General features: G+C 46.6%; 3 protein-coding genes across 3 annotated transcripts; 1 reads left to right on the top strand and 2 right to left on the bottom strand.

Moving 5' to 3' along the window:
* Positions 1-562: 562 nt before the first annotated feature.
* Positions 563-2,247, bottom strand: LOC117583925 (lipase 1). Its single transcript, XM_034272605.1, has 5 exons — positions 1,936-2,247; positions 1,693-1,870; positions 1,268-1,623; positions 1,072-1,209; positions 563-1,009 (listed from the first exon to the last, which is right to left on the bottom strand). The coding sequence occupies exons 1-5, from the start codon at positions 2,143-2,145 to the stop codon at positions 563-565; spliced, it is 1,329 nt and encodes a 442-aa protein (XP_034128496.1). The 5' UTR covers positions 2,146-2,247.
* Positions 2,248-2,720: 473 nt separating this feature from the next.
* Positions 2,721-6,860, bottom strand: LOC117583924 (lipase 1). Its single transcript, XM_034272603.1, has 6 exons — positions 6,717-6,860; positions 5,615-5,957; positions 5,300-5,553; positions 5,092-5,241; positions 3,325-3,453; positions 2,721-3,264 (listed from the first exon to the last, which is right to left on the bottom strand). The coding sequence occupies exons 1-6, from the start codon at positions 6,858-6,860 to the stop codon at positions 2,854-2,856; spliced, it is 1,431 nt and encodes a 476-aa protein (XP_034128494.1). The 3' UTR covers positions 2,721-2,853.
* LOC117584427 (aminomethyltransferase, mitochondrial) lies at positions 3,759-5,087 on the top strand. The gene is made up of 2 exons (XM_034273324.1): positions 3,759-4,250; positions 4,313-5,087. Exons 1-2 carry the CDS (start codon positions 3,774-3,776, stop codon positions 5,069-5,071), a joined length of 1,236 nt encoding a protein of 411 aa, XP_034129215.1. The 5' UTR covers positions 3,759-3,773; the 3' UTR covers positions 5,072-5,087.
* Positions 6,861-16,117: the final 9,257 nt, after the last annotated feature.

Below are 16,117 nucleotides of genomic sequence, written 5' to 3'. Positions count from 1 at the left end.
AACTCAAGGGATCTCTTGTCCGGAGCACGCTTGTTGCATTTGCACAAAGTATTTTCTATTAATAACTCAACACTCAAGTCCATCGACAACTGCAAGAACTGGCTATTGAAGGTTCTAGCTTTAGGTTTGATTTTAAACACAGATTTTTACTTAACTCCGCACAGCCCAGACCAGAGTTGCGCTGAAGCGAAATGCAAATGCCAAGACAATGTGGCATGAAAGCAGCTGCAAGGGGGCAAACGTAGTAGAGCCATCGACATTGGTGTGAGCGTAAGTCCTGGCCTCAGTGGCAGCTGTTGTGCTGGGGAAAATGGAAAACTGTACTCGCAGGAAATCTGCTTACAAATGCATGTATAGTGCTGCTGTTACAGCTTTTGTGGGCCAAAAGAAACACTTGACTTCCGTTTCCGGTCGAAGGCAAGACTTTTGCTCCCTCAACCCCAGGCCCAGAGCCAGCCAGTTGCATATTTGGAAATTCTCTTAAATATTTAGAGCCACGTCGAAGGGAAAGGCAAACGAATAAATACAATTTATTTAATAAATACTAAATCTAAAGGTTCAACTACCTCCATCTAGGCCACGCTCCACGACCCGCTCGGGCAGCCTTCTGGGGTTCCTCTTCGGGTTCTGCCGGCAGTTTGCCGAGCACTTGCAGCATGCGCTGATAGAGCATCTTTCGCACATCAATGGCCCACAGGAAGTCCATGTGGTTGAACTCTTTCAGTGGCACCAGATACTTGCCCGTCACATTGCCCAGATCGTCGCACATGGCCTCCACATCGCGGGGATGGCAGAGCAAGTCATTCGTGGAGTAATACACAAAGGTGGGCACCGTCACCAGGCTGAGATTGTAACGTGGCGGCTGGTGGTCCCTGTACAGAGCCATGTTCTTGTTGGAGCTGTAGCTGTACGGGGCAAACCTGCCGCTCTTGATGATCTGTATGAAGTGCTTCACCTGCTTGGCGGCCACTCCGGCCGGATAGTGCCCGAGGATAACGGGGAACATTTTCTGAGACAAAGATCAGGGGAGTTAGGACCATAATGCAGGAGGTATTCTTCGGCTCATTTTACCCTGTTGAACTCATTCCAGTTGCGTCCCACGATGCCAAAGACAGCCTCGATGCACAGTCGCTCCGTCTCCTCGGTCATGCGGCATAGAAAGCGGAACTCGCCGTTGAACATTTCTCTAATGGAGCTGCCCACCAGGCTCTAAGTATTGTTTATATTTAAGAAGAAACTTCGCTGAAATCTGCTGTGTGCCACTCACGTTGAAGTACAAGCTCATGGCTCGTATGTAGGGATGGTTTTCGGTCTCCTTGGCATAGACAGCTGGGGCCAGAGCCTGCATGGAGATGACTTTCTCGTTGTATGTGGGCCGCATGGAGCACATCACGAAGAAGGATGTGCAGCCCTGGGAGTGTCCGGCGTAGTGCAGCCGCTTGAAGCCGGTGACCTTTAGCACATAATCGATCATTGCGGGCAGGTCGTACATGCCTATCTCGTGCCAGCTGAAGTCCCAGAACTTGGACTCGTCCGGGTCGAGGCTGGTGTGATTCCTCGAGTAGCGATTACCGCGTGCATTGCCCAGCCAGACGTCGTAGTTGTGGTCGGCCAGCAAATAGGCTGCGAATGCGCATGGAGGGGGAGGTAATCACTGGTCCATTAATCAGAAATCCCACGCGATGCACTCACCCAGGCTGACGTTGGGGCCCATTACCACGAAACCCGCCGAGCTGTCCACAAGTCCGTGCTGCAGCAGAAAGGGCTGGGAGCCCTGACTTCGAACGCGATGCATTGTCAGGATATATCCGTCCTCGGTGGTCACATGATGCACTTCCGCCTCATAGCCGTACTTGGCAATTAATTTGTCCTGTTGATGAAATGTGTGTGAGAGGCTGGCAAAACGATGACGATGACGGTCGTTAATCTTCCTACCACACTGAGACTCGAGTCCTGCTTGATGTTCTTACGCTGCAGCTTCTCCTCGAAGGTTTCATCCTCCACGCTCTCCTCCTCCTCCTCCTCCTCTTCCTCCTCCTCCTCCTCTTCGTCTTCCTCTCCGCCTATCAACTGCGCTTGGGTGCGATTGATGAAGACGCACAGGCCGAGCAGCAATATCAAGTGCAACTTTAGTTTTTGGCGCATCTTTCCTTTGGCTTACGAAATCTGCTGCTGAAGAAGAAAGTGAAATCTGATTTGGGGTTGGGTCTCAACCTGAACGCTGGGCGATGCGGGCCCAACTGAACGCCGAACGCCGAACGCCGAACCCCGAGCCGAAAACTGTCAATGGCCCGACCAGCACACCAAAAACCTCAACAAAAAAGAATGCCGAAATATACGCAATAACCAATGACAAAACTTTCGTTCAGACAGCAACCAACAACAACAACAGCAACAACATTACTGTGTACTGTGACGTGTTACCAGGTCGTGTTTACCTTTCGATTGCGTTTTTTTTTCGGTTTTTGGTTAGTTAATTAAGTGCGTGAGGCGTCGCAATCAGAAATTGAACAACTGATCAAGTGCAGCGGCACAGTGAGGCGTCGAGAAAACAAAAAACATTAAAAATTTAAACTCAATTTATGCACAGCCCAAAACATCGTTTGGCCAAACGCTGGCAGCCGTCGGCTTCGTTGTGGGTCAAATTTAGCAGCACAAAAGGCAAATGGAAACAGAAACAGTTTTTGTTTGCGATCAAAAGAAAGTAAGAGTGGCGTCGCTCTTGGTTTTTTGGCTTTTATTTCGCTTTTTTATGTCATTACATAATTGCCATTTGGGCTGGTTGCCAAGACAAATAAATCATTTGCGCTGAACAATTATTTTGCTGCCATCAAAGGCGTTCGTTCGGTGCCGTTATTCAATTATGTATGATAATTTACCCTCGAGAAACTTTTCCATTAGCTCGATTAACTTGTCGTTGACCAGAGTCTTGACCTCGCCCGCGACAAGGAAGTCAAAGTGATTGAATTTCGGTGACTCGATTCTTTTGACGCTTCTCACAGAGTTCATCATTTGTGCGTAAATAGCGTGCACTCCCTCCGGCGTGGCAATTGCATCTGTTTCGCCAAAGTACAGTATTGTCGGCACACTGATCCGGCTGAGATTGTAACGCAGTGCCTCCACTCCGTTGTAGATCTTCATGTTCTGCATGGGTCCATAATCGTAGGCAATGAAGTCGCCCGATTTCCAGATTTGCTGCAAATGTTTGATCTCCCGCGCGGAGCCTCCCTGCAGCAGGTGCTCATAGTTAAAGGCTTCGAGTAGCTTGAAAACAAGAACGTATTTAGTGTGTATTTAGAATTAGTTCGTTACTCATTTAGTTACCTTTTTGTTGCTTTTTGCGCTGCCTGCATACTGTTTGGTATAATATTCGCACTGTTCATGTTTTCTCTGGCATAATTTACGCAAATATCCCGGTGGAAAAAGCTCAAACTTGCTTGACTTTTGCCGTTTCTGTAAGAAAAAGAACAAAGCGTGCCCATTCCCATTTAAACCTCTCAGTTGGAGCTTTCACAGTTAGTCAGAGAGCAAGAAAGCTTTTCGCTGCGATCCCACAAAAGCTCAGCGCAGCTGTTCTGCTTTGCTCTTCCCCCATTCGTACGATGCACCGCAATATTTTACGAATCAACCCAGGGGGTTATCACCAAGCAAACATCTCTCTCTCGCTCTCTCTCGCTATCTGCCTGAGTCTGTGTCTTGGGTCAGGCAAAGTCAATGCCTTATCGGCAGCTCTATGCTCTGATTTTGTCTAATTCTGTGGCAGTCTTCGAGTGATGTTGAAGCTAAGCAATCGACTGAAACTGACCAGGGTTCGGGCTCTGCCCGGCGCACCACGCCACGCCTCCTCAGCGCACAGCAGCGAGGGCGAGCGCACGGCCTTGTACGATTTTCATGTGCAGAATGGCGGAAAAATCGTCAACTTCGGTGGCTATGCACTGCCCGTGCAGTACTCCGATCAGAGCATCATCGCCTCGCATCTGCACACGCGGAGTGTGGGCTCCATTTTCGATGTCTCGCACATGCTGCAGACCTACGTGAGGGGCAAAGATGCGGCTGCCTGTCTGGAGTCTGTTTGCACGGCGGACATCACAGGTACTCCCGCGGGTGCGGGAACCCTCACGGTATTCACCAATGACCAAGGCGGCATACTGGACGATCTCATTGTGAACAAAGTCAGCGAGAAGGAGCTGTATGTTGTGTCCAATGCGGCCATGAAGCAGCAGGATCAGGAAATAATCAGTGCAGCTGTGGTATGTCGTACTTATAGAGGTATACAGGAAGTGCTCAAACTACAACTTCCATTTACTTTCAGTCTTCCTTCAAGTCGCAGGGCAAAGATGTTGCCGTGGAGTTCCTTGCACCCTCCGATCAGTCTCTGATTGCCGTGCAAGGCCCCCGAGTGGCGGCGGAACTGGCCAAGCTGCTGGCTCCAGCCACAGCCCTGGACCAACTCTACTTTATGGGTTCCATGGTCGGCACTTTGGCAGGTATACGCAGTGTGAGAATTACGAGATGCGGCTACACGGGGGAGGATGGCGTGGAAATATCGGTGGACTCTTCCCACGTGCGGACCCTCACCGAAGCTCTCTTGGCCAATGGAACCCTAAAGCTGGCTGGCCTGGGAGCCAGAGACTCGTTAAGGCTGGAGGCGGGACTTTGTCTCTACGGCAGCGACATCGATGCCCAGACCACACCCGTGGAGGCAGCTCTGGCCTGGCTGGTGGCCAAAAGACGGCGCACGACACGCGACTTCCCCGGAGCTGAGGTGGTGCTCAGCCAGCTCAAAGGAGGCGTGCAGAGACGCCGAGTGGGTCTGCAAATGTTGGGAGCAAAACCTCCACCCGCACGCGCCGGAGTGCCCATCTTCAGTGAGGGTCAGCAGGTGGGCCAGGTGACCAGTGGCTGCCCAAGTCCCAGCACTGGTCGCAACATAGCCATGGGCTATGTGCAGGATGCCCTGAAGGCGCCTGGCACCAAAGTGGAGCTCAAAGTGCGCGACAAGTTATACGAGGCAGAGATCACAAAAACTCCATTTGTCAAAGCTAATTACTACAATAAACCAAAGATATAAAAGAACGTTCCACTAATTACCTTGACAAACTTCATGAGGCTGCGCACCTGTGCCGCGTCGAAGCGCACCTGTCGATGCAGTCGGGAGAGCGGAGCCAGGGCCTGCATCAGCTGAATGCGTTGATTGAATCGCGGGTGCAGCGAGCAGAGCACCAGAAAAGCATTGAAGGCCTGGGAACACCAAACAGGGGTAAGGCTTAGGGGCAACCGCGAATAGAGCTTCGCTCACCTGCGAGTGTCCAATTAGCAGCACTTGTCGCGTGGGCGCCTCTCTATCCGCTTCCCCGGACTGCTGCTCGCTGCCTGTGACCTCCGCCATGTGGTCAATTATGGCGGGCAGGTCGTAGGCGCCATGCTCGTGGAAGCTGAAGCTCCAAAATTCATCCATGACATCGGTCAGCTCGATGTGCTGGCGCCCGTGCGGGTACGCACCGCGCAGATTCGCCAGCCACACGTCGTACTGCAGTTGGTGCAGCTGAAAAGCTGCAACCCAAACACTAAGTTATGTTAGAAACAAGAGATACTAGAGGCCATCTCCTCTTACCCAAACTCTTGGCTGGCCCCAGGCAGACCCAGCCGAGCGATGATCCCAGCAGTCCATGGACCAACAGCACAGCGCGTGCCCCGGGTCGTGGGAGTCGCTGCAGCTGCAGCTGATAGCCATCCGCGGTGGTCACATTGTGCAGCTCATGGCTGGCATTGTGCGCCTTCAGCCAGTCCAGCTGCAGAGGGAGCACAAGAGCAGCGGAGAGCAGAGAGTGTCGCTGAGAAATGTCTTCCTGGTACTTACCGTTGTCCACTCGTAATGCGCTTCCGTTTGCCCGGCGGCACAGCTGATGAACGGCACGAGGGCAACGATGATCCAACCCAACTCCGTCATTTGGTTGCTGTCAACTGACTTTATGCGAGAGTTTGACCTGCGTAGCTGCTGGCACTAATTGCGTGCTTCTCGATCATCTTTCCACTTGAATGGCCGGCACACTGACCAACACGAGATTCGAAATCGGTTCATCGAATTTTCATTTAAATGCAGTTATGTACACAACCTTTTTTTAAGCTACAATTTTACTTTAACCGGTGCTTCAGAGTTCCTTAGATCCTTAGTTCTTAGTCCTTAAGTACAACTTACTTTTAGAGCCAAAGAAAGAGGAAGCCTTTAGGCTTCCGCTTTGTTTTCCTTCCTCTGCGTAATCCAATCTCCACTCAGTGGCAATGGACTGTCTACATGTCTGCATTCCGTATTCCGCAATTAAATAAAACTTAACAAAATGCTTAAACAACACAGATTGAATTAAGCCCTCACCCACGCAATTATTTTACACCGGTTTACCCTTGCCCGTATCGCGTTTACACTTACATATGTAAGTTTACATACAATTTACATATGTACATAAATATATGTACGAATGTATGTATACTCCTCGTTTGGTCTTATCATCCAGTCATATTCATGAAATGAAAAAATGTCAAAAGCAAACAACGAAATGCAGGAGTAAGGGCAAGCATTTTTGTGTATTGCGACTAAAAGATACCCACTAGAAGACTAAAAGACATCGGTTATGTATAATACATGTACATAGTATGTATTACATACATAAATGTACGAACATACATAATAAAATATGTAATTGTGCAGCTTTAAATACCGCGAACAAAAACTCCACTGAGAACGAGTTCTCGGCATTCCAATGGCAGTTGCAATTCAGGAGCAGGAGCGTGCCACCGCTCCGCCTGGTCAGTGGCCGTGTGGCCGTGTGGCAGTGCCTGTGCTTGTGCCCCGCCAATTGCATATTTACTTATCGCCGGGAGATAACAATTGACTGCTGCTGCTGGAGTCGAGCAAAAATCCCAGCGAACTTTATTAAAATTATGCAAAAAAAGAATCCGGACAAGGGCCAGAAGAAAACGCCAAATTAAATGGGATACAAAGGGGAGAAATAAAAACGAACGATTGGGGGAGGACTGCCCACAAAGGGATGGCGGCAGCAGCATATGCCGGGCAGGACTCTCTGTTGGCATTCTCCTGCCGTGTGCAGTCATCAGGATGCAAAAGTGCAGTCGATTAACGGAAGCGCAGCAAAGGGTGCGAGATCCTTTTTCCTTGCCACAGACCCCAGACCTCGTCCGCCTGTCTGCCTGTCTGCACGGGAATGCCACAGGATGGGCGTGTCCTGTCGGCGCATGCATATGTATTTTTTATTAAATTTAATAAAGCTGCAATTATGCAATTTACAATTTACTTTTGTGGCATTTGTCACGCCCGCGTCGGAGTCAAAGCGAAACCCAGAGAATTGGAAATTAATTTGAATGCGGTTGCAACAGAGAGAGAGAGAGAGAGGCACAGGAGGCAAGAGGCACGAGGAAAATCCAATCAAAAATTCAAAAATGTGTGAAATGTGCAGCAGACATTAATGGAGTGAGTGTGTGCATTTTAGAAGGAGTATTTATGTACCTTTCAAGGCGTTACATATGTAAATATGTAATTATGTAATATGTATGTAAATAGACTTTCGAATCGCTCAATCAAAAGTCATTATGTGAAGTTTAAGCCATAAATTCAGCACAAATTCCATGTTCTTATCAGCTGTGAAGGAAGATATTATGTACGCCTCGTAAAACATGGAGCATAAACACAGAAAAATAAAGATAAAGTTGAGGCAGCGCACATCAATTGACATTTTTGGCATTCAACAAAAAGGTGAACAAAAGAGCCAACAATAGACCAAACACAACAGAAAGAATTCCGATGCTAAATGCTAAGCGTTCGATGGAAAAATCATTACGCTGAGTAAATAATGTCGAGGTAAACAATTTACCGGAAAAAAAAAGAAAAAAGAGAAAGTAAAGCCAGACAACAGGAATCAGAAAATGAAAATAGTAATGAAAATGGTGGCAAGAAAAAGTCAATCAATCGAGCTTGTTGTTGCAGGAAATTGTCAAAAATATTGACAGTCAAGGCAGCCAGCCGGCAACCCAGCCTGGAGACACTTTGTATTATTGAATGGCAGACAGACAAGACCGCCCGAAAGGTGCCGAGGGTGACAATGGCCATGACGACTGCGGCTCCGGTTAGACTCTTCGCTGCTCCCATTTCCGCTTTACACAAACAAAACCGCACACGAAATCAATGTAATTGACGAACTGACTGCGAGTGAGTGAATGAAATCGTGTCGCTTATTGTGGCAACAAGTCGACAGGGCGCTCCTTTTGTTTGTCTTTGCAATTCGATTGCACGGCAGTTTTCAGCGGGTTCTGTCATCTTCCATTTTCCGTTTTCCTCCGTGTGATTTCATTCTTTATTCTTATTTTTTTGCGTTTTTGCTTGCCTTTCGAAATGGTTCCGTGCCGTTTCTGTTGACAGCAAAAGCCGCTTAATGATTTCATTTTGTTAGTAAATAAGATTTCTGGTTTTTTTTTGGGGCAGGTTCTATGGCAGACACACACCCGGCACATGAACATAAATGTTTTAAAAACAAATAAACTCTTTTTTTGGCTTAGAAAAACTCAGCTTCAGCTTTAAATAAATCATAGCTCAGTTTCCTTAAACCAAAAACCTGCCTGCCGAACGATGTGCTCCTGAGCTAAGCTGCAGCACAGTTTTTTTGAAATTTCCACCTTTCCGCGATTAAACTGAAAAGTGTTTACTGGCCAAAGGCAGAGCCAACAGGGGCAAAGTTTTCACATTTTTGTTTAACATCTTCCAAATGGGATTTTATTTTTTTTTCGTTTGTTTTTTGCTGCAATGCATAATGGAATTAGTTAAATTTCGCTTTGCAGAAAAACTTTCGCTGAACTTGTGCCAAAAAGTTTGCTTCCTGTTTCCTCCTTTTTTTTTGTGGGGAATGGAATGCTTTGCGTTTGCGTTTCTGATGACGTTGTAGAAGCGTTTCCCGTTTGGCGAGCTGCTTGCAGTGGGAAACTTTTTACTTAGAACAACATTGGCCCGACACTCGCTCAAATTTTAATTAAAATATTTATGAATTTGTCTGCCGGCGGAAAGGCCAGCGCATCTTGATTGAACGCGAGGAATGGTCGGAAGTTACGTCTTGGCCACGTCACTCCAGAAATAATCAGCCACATATGTACCGATGCATGTACGAGTATGTATTTATGTATGTAAATCCAAGGAAAACCCCCAATTAACAAACAAAATTCAAGGCCAATTACAAGTTCTTTTTTCACACAAAAACCAGCTATTGTTTGCATTTATTTGCATATCTCACAGAGTCTGACTAACAAACAATAATTGTGGATTAAATACCCTTTACTGAGAGTCGATCCATTTTAGACAGACACTTGCCCAAATGTTTTACCGAAGTGTAGCTTAAACGTTCACCACGAGACGGGCAAAAATCATTTCATTTTGCTGTTTCGTGTTCATTATTAGCCAATTGTTTGTTGCCAATCCGGGTTCTCTAACCGGTTTAGCTGGCAGCGATAAAGGTATAACTGAATTCAGCTTTGTGTTGAGTAATTAGCAAAATTAGCAACACGGGGCTCTCAGGAAAGTTCTTGGCTGGAAGCTAATCAAAATTTAGCAACACCCATAATGAGGTGGTACACGGTCCAGTAGAAAGTGCGGAGCATATTGCACAGCAAATTGGCATTTCTTTATGGCCCCACAAGTGAGAGCCGCAGAGTACCAACTTTGCTCAGTTGCCTGCTTTATGTCTGCTCATTATTGATGACTTAATTCCGGTTGATTTATTGAGGCCACAAACAAACGGGCGGTCAGCATGGCCATTTCGTATGCACACGTACCCGGGCAGGACCACACCAGCAGCATCCTGTGCCGAGTGGAGGGACTAGCGAACGTGTTTAATAAATAAAACAAGCAACAAAATGTTGCAGCTAAATGTGAGAAAATTAAGTAGAAGTGGAGCTGTAGTCCAATATATTTTACATGCAGACTGAGGAGCTCCATTTCATACCATAAATGTTAATGAAACGCACTGAATGCTCCCTCCACTGACCACTTGCAGCATTTTTGCCCCATTCATCAATTCGAGAGGATGAAAAATGGCTTGCAGATAGAGACTTGAAAAATGCAAGAGCAAACTGCAAGAGAGTTTTCGCAACAGAAACGAATCCAAACTCGATTTGTGCACACGGTAATTAAAATTTAATCATTGGACATTAGTGCACACACACAGAGCAGGGAGCAGGGAGCAGGGAGCAGGCACCACCCTGGGAGGCTGTCAAGAGCAGTTGAGGAAGCGAAAAGGACTGGGAGCTGTAGACTTGAACGAATGAATGCTCACAGATGAGTGAGAGAGAGTTCGATAGTCTGTTGCAGTGCAATGAAATGAGCTCTTTTGAGGTTTGACCACGTACCACACACACACACACACACGCACACACCTGCACCTGCACACTCGTTTGTATCTCTGCATTCAACGGCATGTAAATGTGCAGCCCGCTGCCGCTCTGCCGTTCTGCCGCTCTCATCGATTAAGAGCTTTCGGTTGCTGCTGCTGGGGGTGGGGCACCCTTTGTCTGTGTCTGTCTCTGTCTCTGTCTCTGCGCTAACTGTTTATTTTGTTGCCAAGGTATTTAAGTCGGTGGCTGCGCTTCGGGGCTTTTAATAGATTTCTGCTAATGACATGCAATTAATTTTGTGGTTTTTAAACCGGTGGCATAAACTTTGGCAAACACGCAAAAAAAACGAACCCACATGCGCATCATCAAAGGATTGTGGGGCTTAATCAGTGGGTTTCCATTAGCAGGAGGAGCGAAACAATTTATTCATTTATTTCATTTCATTTCATTTTTAGTTACTGATACTTAAAATTGTTTATTGTTCATAAAGATACATAATAAATGCCTAGAAATGATAGAAATTCATCTAGAGCCAATATCCCACATCACGATTTCAGTACCCACAACCCCTTCGCCCTTCTGCCAGCCATCCCAAGCTTTTATCTACACACAAGCAGGCAGTGACCCATGACCATGGCCGAGAGGCAGGTGGGCCTCCGATGGCAATTAACTTTATAACATTTGCAAGCCCCCAGGGCCGCATGTGCACTGTGCTCGTGGTAATGCACGCCAGTTGATGAATTGGAAATTGTGGTTACAATGGAGAAGATGACAATAAGCTGGAAAAAAAAAGTTGCCCCAACCAAGAGTCTAGACTTTTAATTAGAGCGACCTAGAGTGGGCCTAGAGTGTGTCCTGGAAGTGTGTCCTCGGATCATACTCCTCGTGGCTCGCATGCACAACTTTTTTGCGAGAAACTTTGCCCACTTGTTATTGAATTTTTGAATTTTCTCCCATTTTTTCTCTCTTCTTGCTGAGACCTACCGAAAGTTGACAGATTCGCAGAGGAAAATTAACAAGTTCCGCGCCCAAAACTTAGTTCTCTCCTTTTCTATGGCAAGAAGCTGGAAAAAATAAACTTTATCCTGCTGCAAATCGAGTGGAGTCGAGTCTGCAGCAATGCTAAAAATGTGCTAAAAACTATGTACACACGGAAGAGTTTCGCTCCCTTTTCGGCAGCAGCTGTTTCCCGTTTCCCGTTTCCCGTTTGCCGTTGCCCGTTTGCCGGAGAGGCCACGGAAACTTAAAAAGTAGTAGAAGTCGCAGACATTTCTGTGTTACGGTATTTTAATGTTGTTCTGGGCAGCGGCGGCAGCTTCACTTCCGGCTTGGACCGCTTAACAGCCGGGCCAATGGTGTTTGTTGGAAATTACTTGGGCTCCAAAGTTACCCGATTAGAACTTGAGAATATTTGCTGTTATCGCATCTAAGAACAGATCAAAGTTCGTTTTATAGTTACAGATTTTCGCATATTTGCTTGTGAAATTCCTTTGCCCGGGATAATCAATCGATTTAAATTCACGGCATGCACCGGCCACGGTCTCAGCTGATGATGTGCCCCAGCCAATTATCATCTCTGATTTGGGAGCATAGAGATGGCATGAAATTTTTATAAGAACCCATAAACAGAGTCTGGCCCGACTACTGACCCCAATAAATACGAGCAGCCCAGAGTTCACATGGGTGGGCGAACCGTTCCCTGTTCATTTATGCAAAAGGGGAAGCGGAAAAGAGCGAAACATTTTCTCTTGTCGTTTACACTTTTAAGCCCAACTTTGAGTATTTTCTGAAGCGGCACAAAACAAGACAAATGAGCTAATTTCGCAAGCAGAAGGGACAGCCGGATAATGCCGGGCACAGCACAGGGTCATGCCATAATAAATTGTGCACAAATGTGATATTTATATGCATTTGTTACACAGACATAAACCGCAAGCACACCGACCGGTAGCTCGCTGCCATCCACCATAAATCTATAGGCGCATTATTACTCATACGCACAGAAGACGCTCTTTCGACCCGTAATTTATCATCAGGGCATTATGGTGGCTGCAAGTCTGCTTTTTTTGTGTGCTGCTTTGAATTTGAAGCATTCAATAAAATATGGAATATTCGAAGACGGAATTGATGTATTGAAATGATTTTTAGGCTTTAATTGCCCTTGCTTGTCCGACCGCACACTTGTCACCGCTGAACCAACTTGAAATGGAACTACATGCACACCGAGCCACTCGAACGAGCCAGCCCCTGGCACTCAGCTCTCGTGTGGAATTTATGAACTCCATTTCGCATGTACGCCATTGTAAAGATTAATTGCCACAGCTCTGCTCCTATTCTCTTTTGGATGGTATGCTCCCCACGGGGCTTGTTGTTATCATTCAAACGCAGGCCCCTGTTGGGAGATTTTTTTGTGTGTTTGGCCAGTGACAGGATGAAGCACCACCCGGCAAAAGCTGTGAAGAGCAATAGAGCTCAAGGAATGACAACGATATGCAGTCGAGTTATGGCTTAAATTTAGCTGAAAGGCAGGCTTTGAAACATCAATAATTTCTCGACTGGCAATGGACGAGTAATACTGGCACGCATTTCCATGATGCTGTACTCGTAATTTACCAAACTTTATAACTTGCAGACTTTTTTAAGTGCCTCCATGCTGGGTTATATTGTTTCTGGGTTCCGTAGTATTCATTCGGGCCAGCTCGCCTTTATCATTATGGTCGTAAAGCGCCACGCGCCCCCTTCCGCTCATTATTCTACTTAAACTTTGATGAGACTCGGCGCTTTGTTGTTTCTGCCTGGTTTTTCACTGTATTTTAATTGGCTTTTTATTGATTCGACTGTGATATAAATGTACTTCCGGGGCCAATTGAGAGAGCTCCAAAGGCTTGTGAATATTCGAGTGAGTGCGGTCTGCGGCGGAAATTATGCCAACTTTTTCTTGGCTTTTTTATGGAAGTCAATGAACGGGTCTGGCCTGGCTACCTGCAGCGGAATAGTAAAATAATTACTCGGTCAAGAAGTTGCAATTGATAAGGGGAGAAATGCTATTACGTATCCTACCATATGGGAAGCTAACACTCGGATACATCTATCAATTCCCTTCTGTGTGTGCCCAGAAGAAGAAACAGCTTGTGGAGATTGAACTGACTGATTGGGGATAATGGAATCTTTGTCACTGAGAGTCACTACAGTACAGTTAAGTTAGTGAGCTTTTGCACTAGAAGCGAGAGAGAGCGAAAGAAGCGATCGAAAGAGAGCGTTGGCTGCTGCTGGATGGATACAGAGAAAGAGCGCGAGAGAACTGCAGTAATGACGAAGGCGGGATAGATAGACGAGAGAACGTCCGCTGCCATGCGTAAGCATACATGCATCTGTATGCATATATTCTATAAATAGATATACAGCGAGCAGTGCACATAACAAAGAATAAATGGCTTTTCGTCACTACGCTTGAGCTGGTGTAGACGATATTGACTTCGAATCAACTTGAAAACTTTAAAGGGAAACTTTAGGCTGCCAGAGGTGATATCCTAATATCTTGTGATATCTTGTTTTTGTTTTAAATTTAATGTATTTATCGAAGAGTTCACAAATTGGCAAAAGTCGCTGCATCAATGGGAATATTATTTACGCCACGAAGGAGTGACTGGGGAAACAAGCTCATTAAAAAGAAATGTTTTCGCCCGCCAACTTCAAAGTTGACTTTCGAGAAAACTCTCCTAGAACAGAGAATGCAGAAAAGTTTACTTAAGCTGGAAAGAAGGAGAAGTAATGGCAGAGCTTCAGTGGAAGGCAAACAATTGTCATGAGACGCACAATGAGGACACAGATCAAAGTCAGGCGAACAGACACGAGTCTCCCCTCTTTTCCTAGGGAATGCAGCAGAACTCATTTTGAAAAATTACAATAACAATCAGAATGAAAGGCCAGCAACACCTGTGTCAACAGACCAGAGACCCCCCAAGTGACATGGGGCGACTCTCCCACGGGCTGGTGTGCCTCGGAGCTCGAACAATCAATCATGCTTGCAGTCCGATTCTAATCCTAGAGCCAAATGAAAGCTACGCCTTATAGCTGGCAGGTCCCTCAGGGATGGTAGAGTCATTTTGTGTGGAGGCCAACAATTAATAAATTGAGCTTAATTAAATAAGTGCCAACATTTTGCAGGAGCTGGGACACAAAGGCCCGTTCACGTTGCCGTTGCCGTTACCGTTGCTGCCACCTCTTGCACAGGCAAATGCAAATCATTTTAATGCGTTTAATTAAGAGGAGGAGGCAGCACAGAACTTTTGCTGCCTTTTCCGCCTCAAAAGAAAAGCGCAAAGTAGGAAATCATATTTACCCCCAGCCTCCTCGGGAACGGCTGCTAATGGAGTAAAGTGAGAGCACACACACATCAGGAGCCAAGCAAATTGAGTGCTAATTAAATTAAAAACGAAGTAAAAATAGTTTCACAAAAGTGAGCCCAGCCCTCTGTGCCGTCTCCCTCGCTTGTTTGAAGACATCCCCCCTCTACAACTTCCACGATCTTGTTCCACTTCGTGTAAATGAGCTCGAACTTGTTTTGCCAACGGTTAATGTGTTCGAGCTACACAAGGAGCTCCAAGGCAGAGAAGGAGGCAACGACAAGGCTGCATACATGCTCGAGCAAGCACTGCACAATTTTCCTAATTTTGTTACAACACTAATCCACATGTGGATTTTGGTGGAGGAGAGGGAATCTGTTTCTGTGGAAGATGTCCATGCGTATATTTGTAGTGCTGGTAGCTCCATGCAATAAAAGTACACTTCTAATCTTGTACATCCTTTGTTATGAAGTACATATTATGAAAGCTGCTCCCGACATCCCCCTCTTCCCCTGCCACTGACACGATCTGTTTTTTTTATTTTCGCCCCAAGGCGGAGGAGAAGGCAAAGGCAAGGCTGCATACATGTTCGATCGAGCACTGCACAACAATTTTGCAAGTTTTATTGCAAGAATAATCCACATGTGGCTCTTGGTAAAGGAAACGAATTATGTTTCAGGAAGACAGAATGGTTTTAATAGCAGCAAATAATGTACACTCGAACACCATTAAACCTATTTTTTGTAGTCGCTCCCATTTTCGTGCAGTGTGTTTTAAGACATTCAAATCGGTTGCTGAGGAAAAACAATTGCAAATTAGATATGCGCATATGTTTGTGCAAATGGCAAACAACTTAAAAACCCAAAACAGGAAAGAAGCGCCGAGAGCAAGCCCCCAAAAACAGGGGAGGACAAGGCATATCCTGCCACAGCTGAAGCTGAGGCTCCGCCACAAGGGCAACCACGGAGCTGAAGTGATTGCAAACAGGATGAAAATGCAGCCAGGACAAAGAAACCAACAAACTGAATCGCTCGGCTCGAGCCGGAGCGGTGGGTCGCAAGGGGCAGCCAGAACGGAAAACGGAAGTGCAAGGAGCTGCACAAGACACTGCACAGAGCCAGAACCACCAGCAGAAGCCTCCTCTGTTGCAGTCAAGGAGCAAGCGGGCTAATGCGGACTGGATCTGTAGCTGGTTCACGGCTGTGCCGAGTGCCGAGTGCCGGCTGGCGTCTTGTAGGAGCAGCATCAGCCGTGGCCTGAAGCGTGCTTGAGATGCAAAGTAAATGCAAAACCACAGCAAATTATGTTGAGAGGGAGTCGGAAGCTGTTCGGAGCTGTTCGACTCGGGCAGACAGAGAAGGAGTGGCAGCCCTCTGTGGGAG

The sequence above is a fragment of the Drosophila guanche genome, unplaced genomic scaffold (genome assembly GCF_900245975.1).
Source record: "Drosophila guanche unplaced genomic scaffold, DGUA_6, whole genome shotgun sequence".
NCBI classification, from domain to species: domain Eukaryota; kingdom Metazoa; phylum Arthropoda; class Insecta; order Diptera; family Drosophilidae; genus Drosophila; species Drosophila guanche.
Note: the sequence above shows the minus strand (reverse complement) of the source record. Positions and strands in the feature narration are given on the sequence as shown.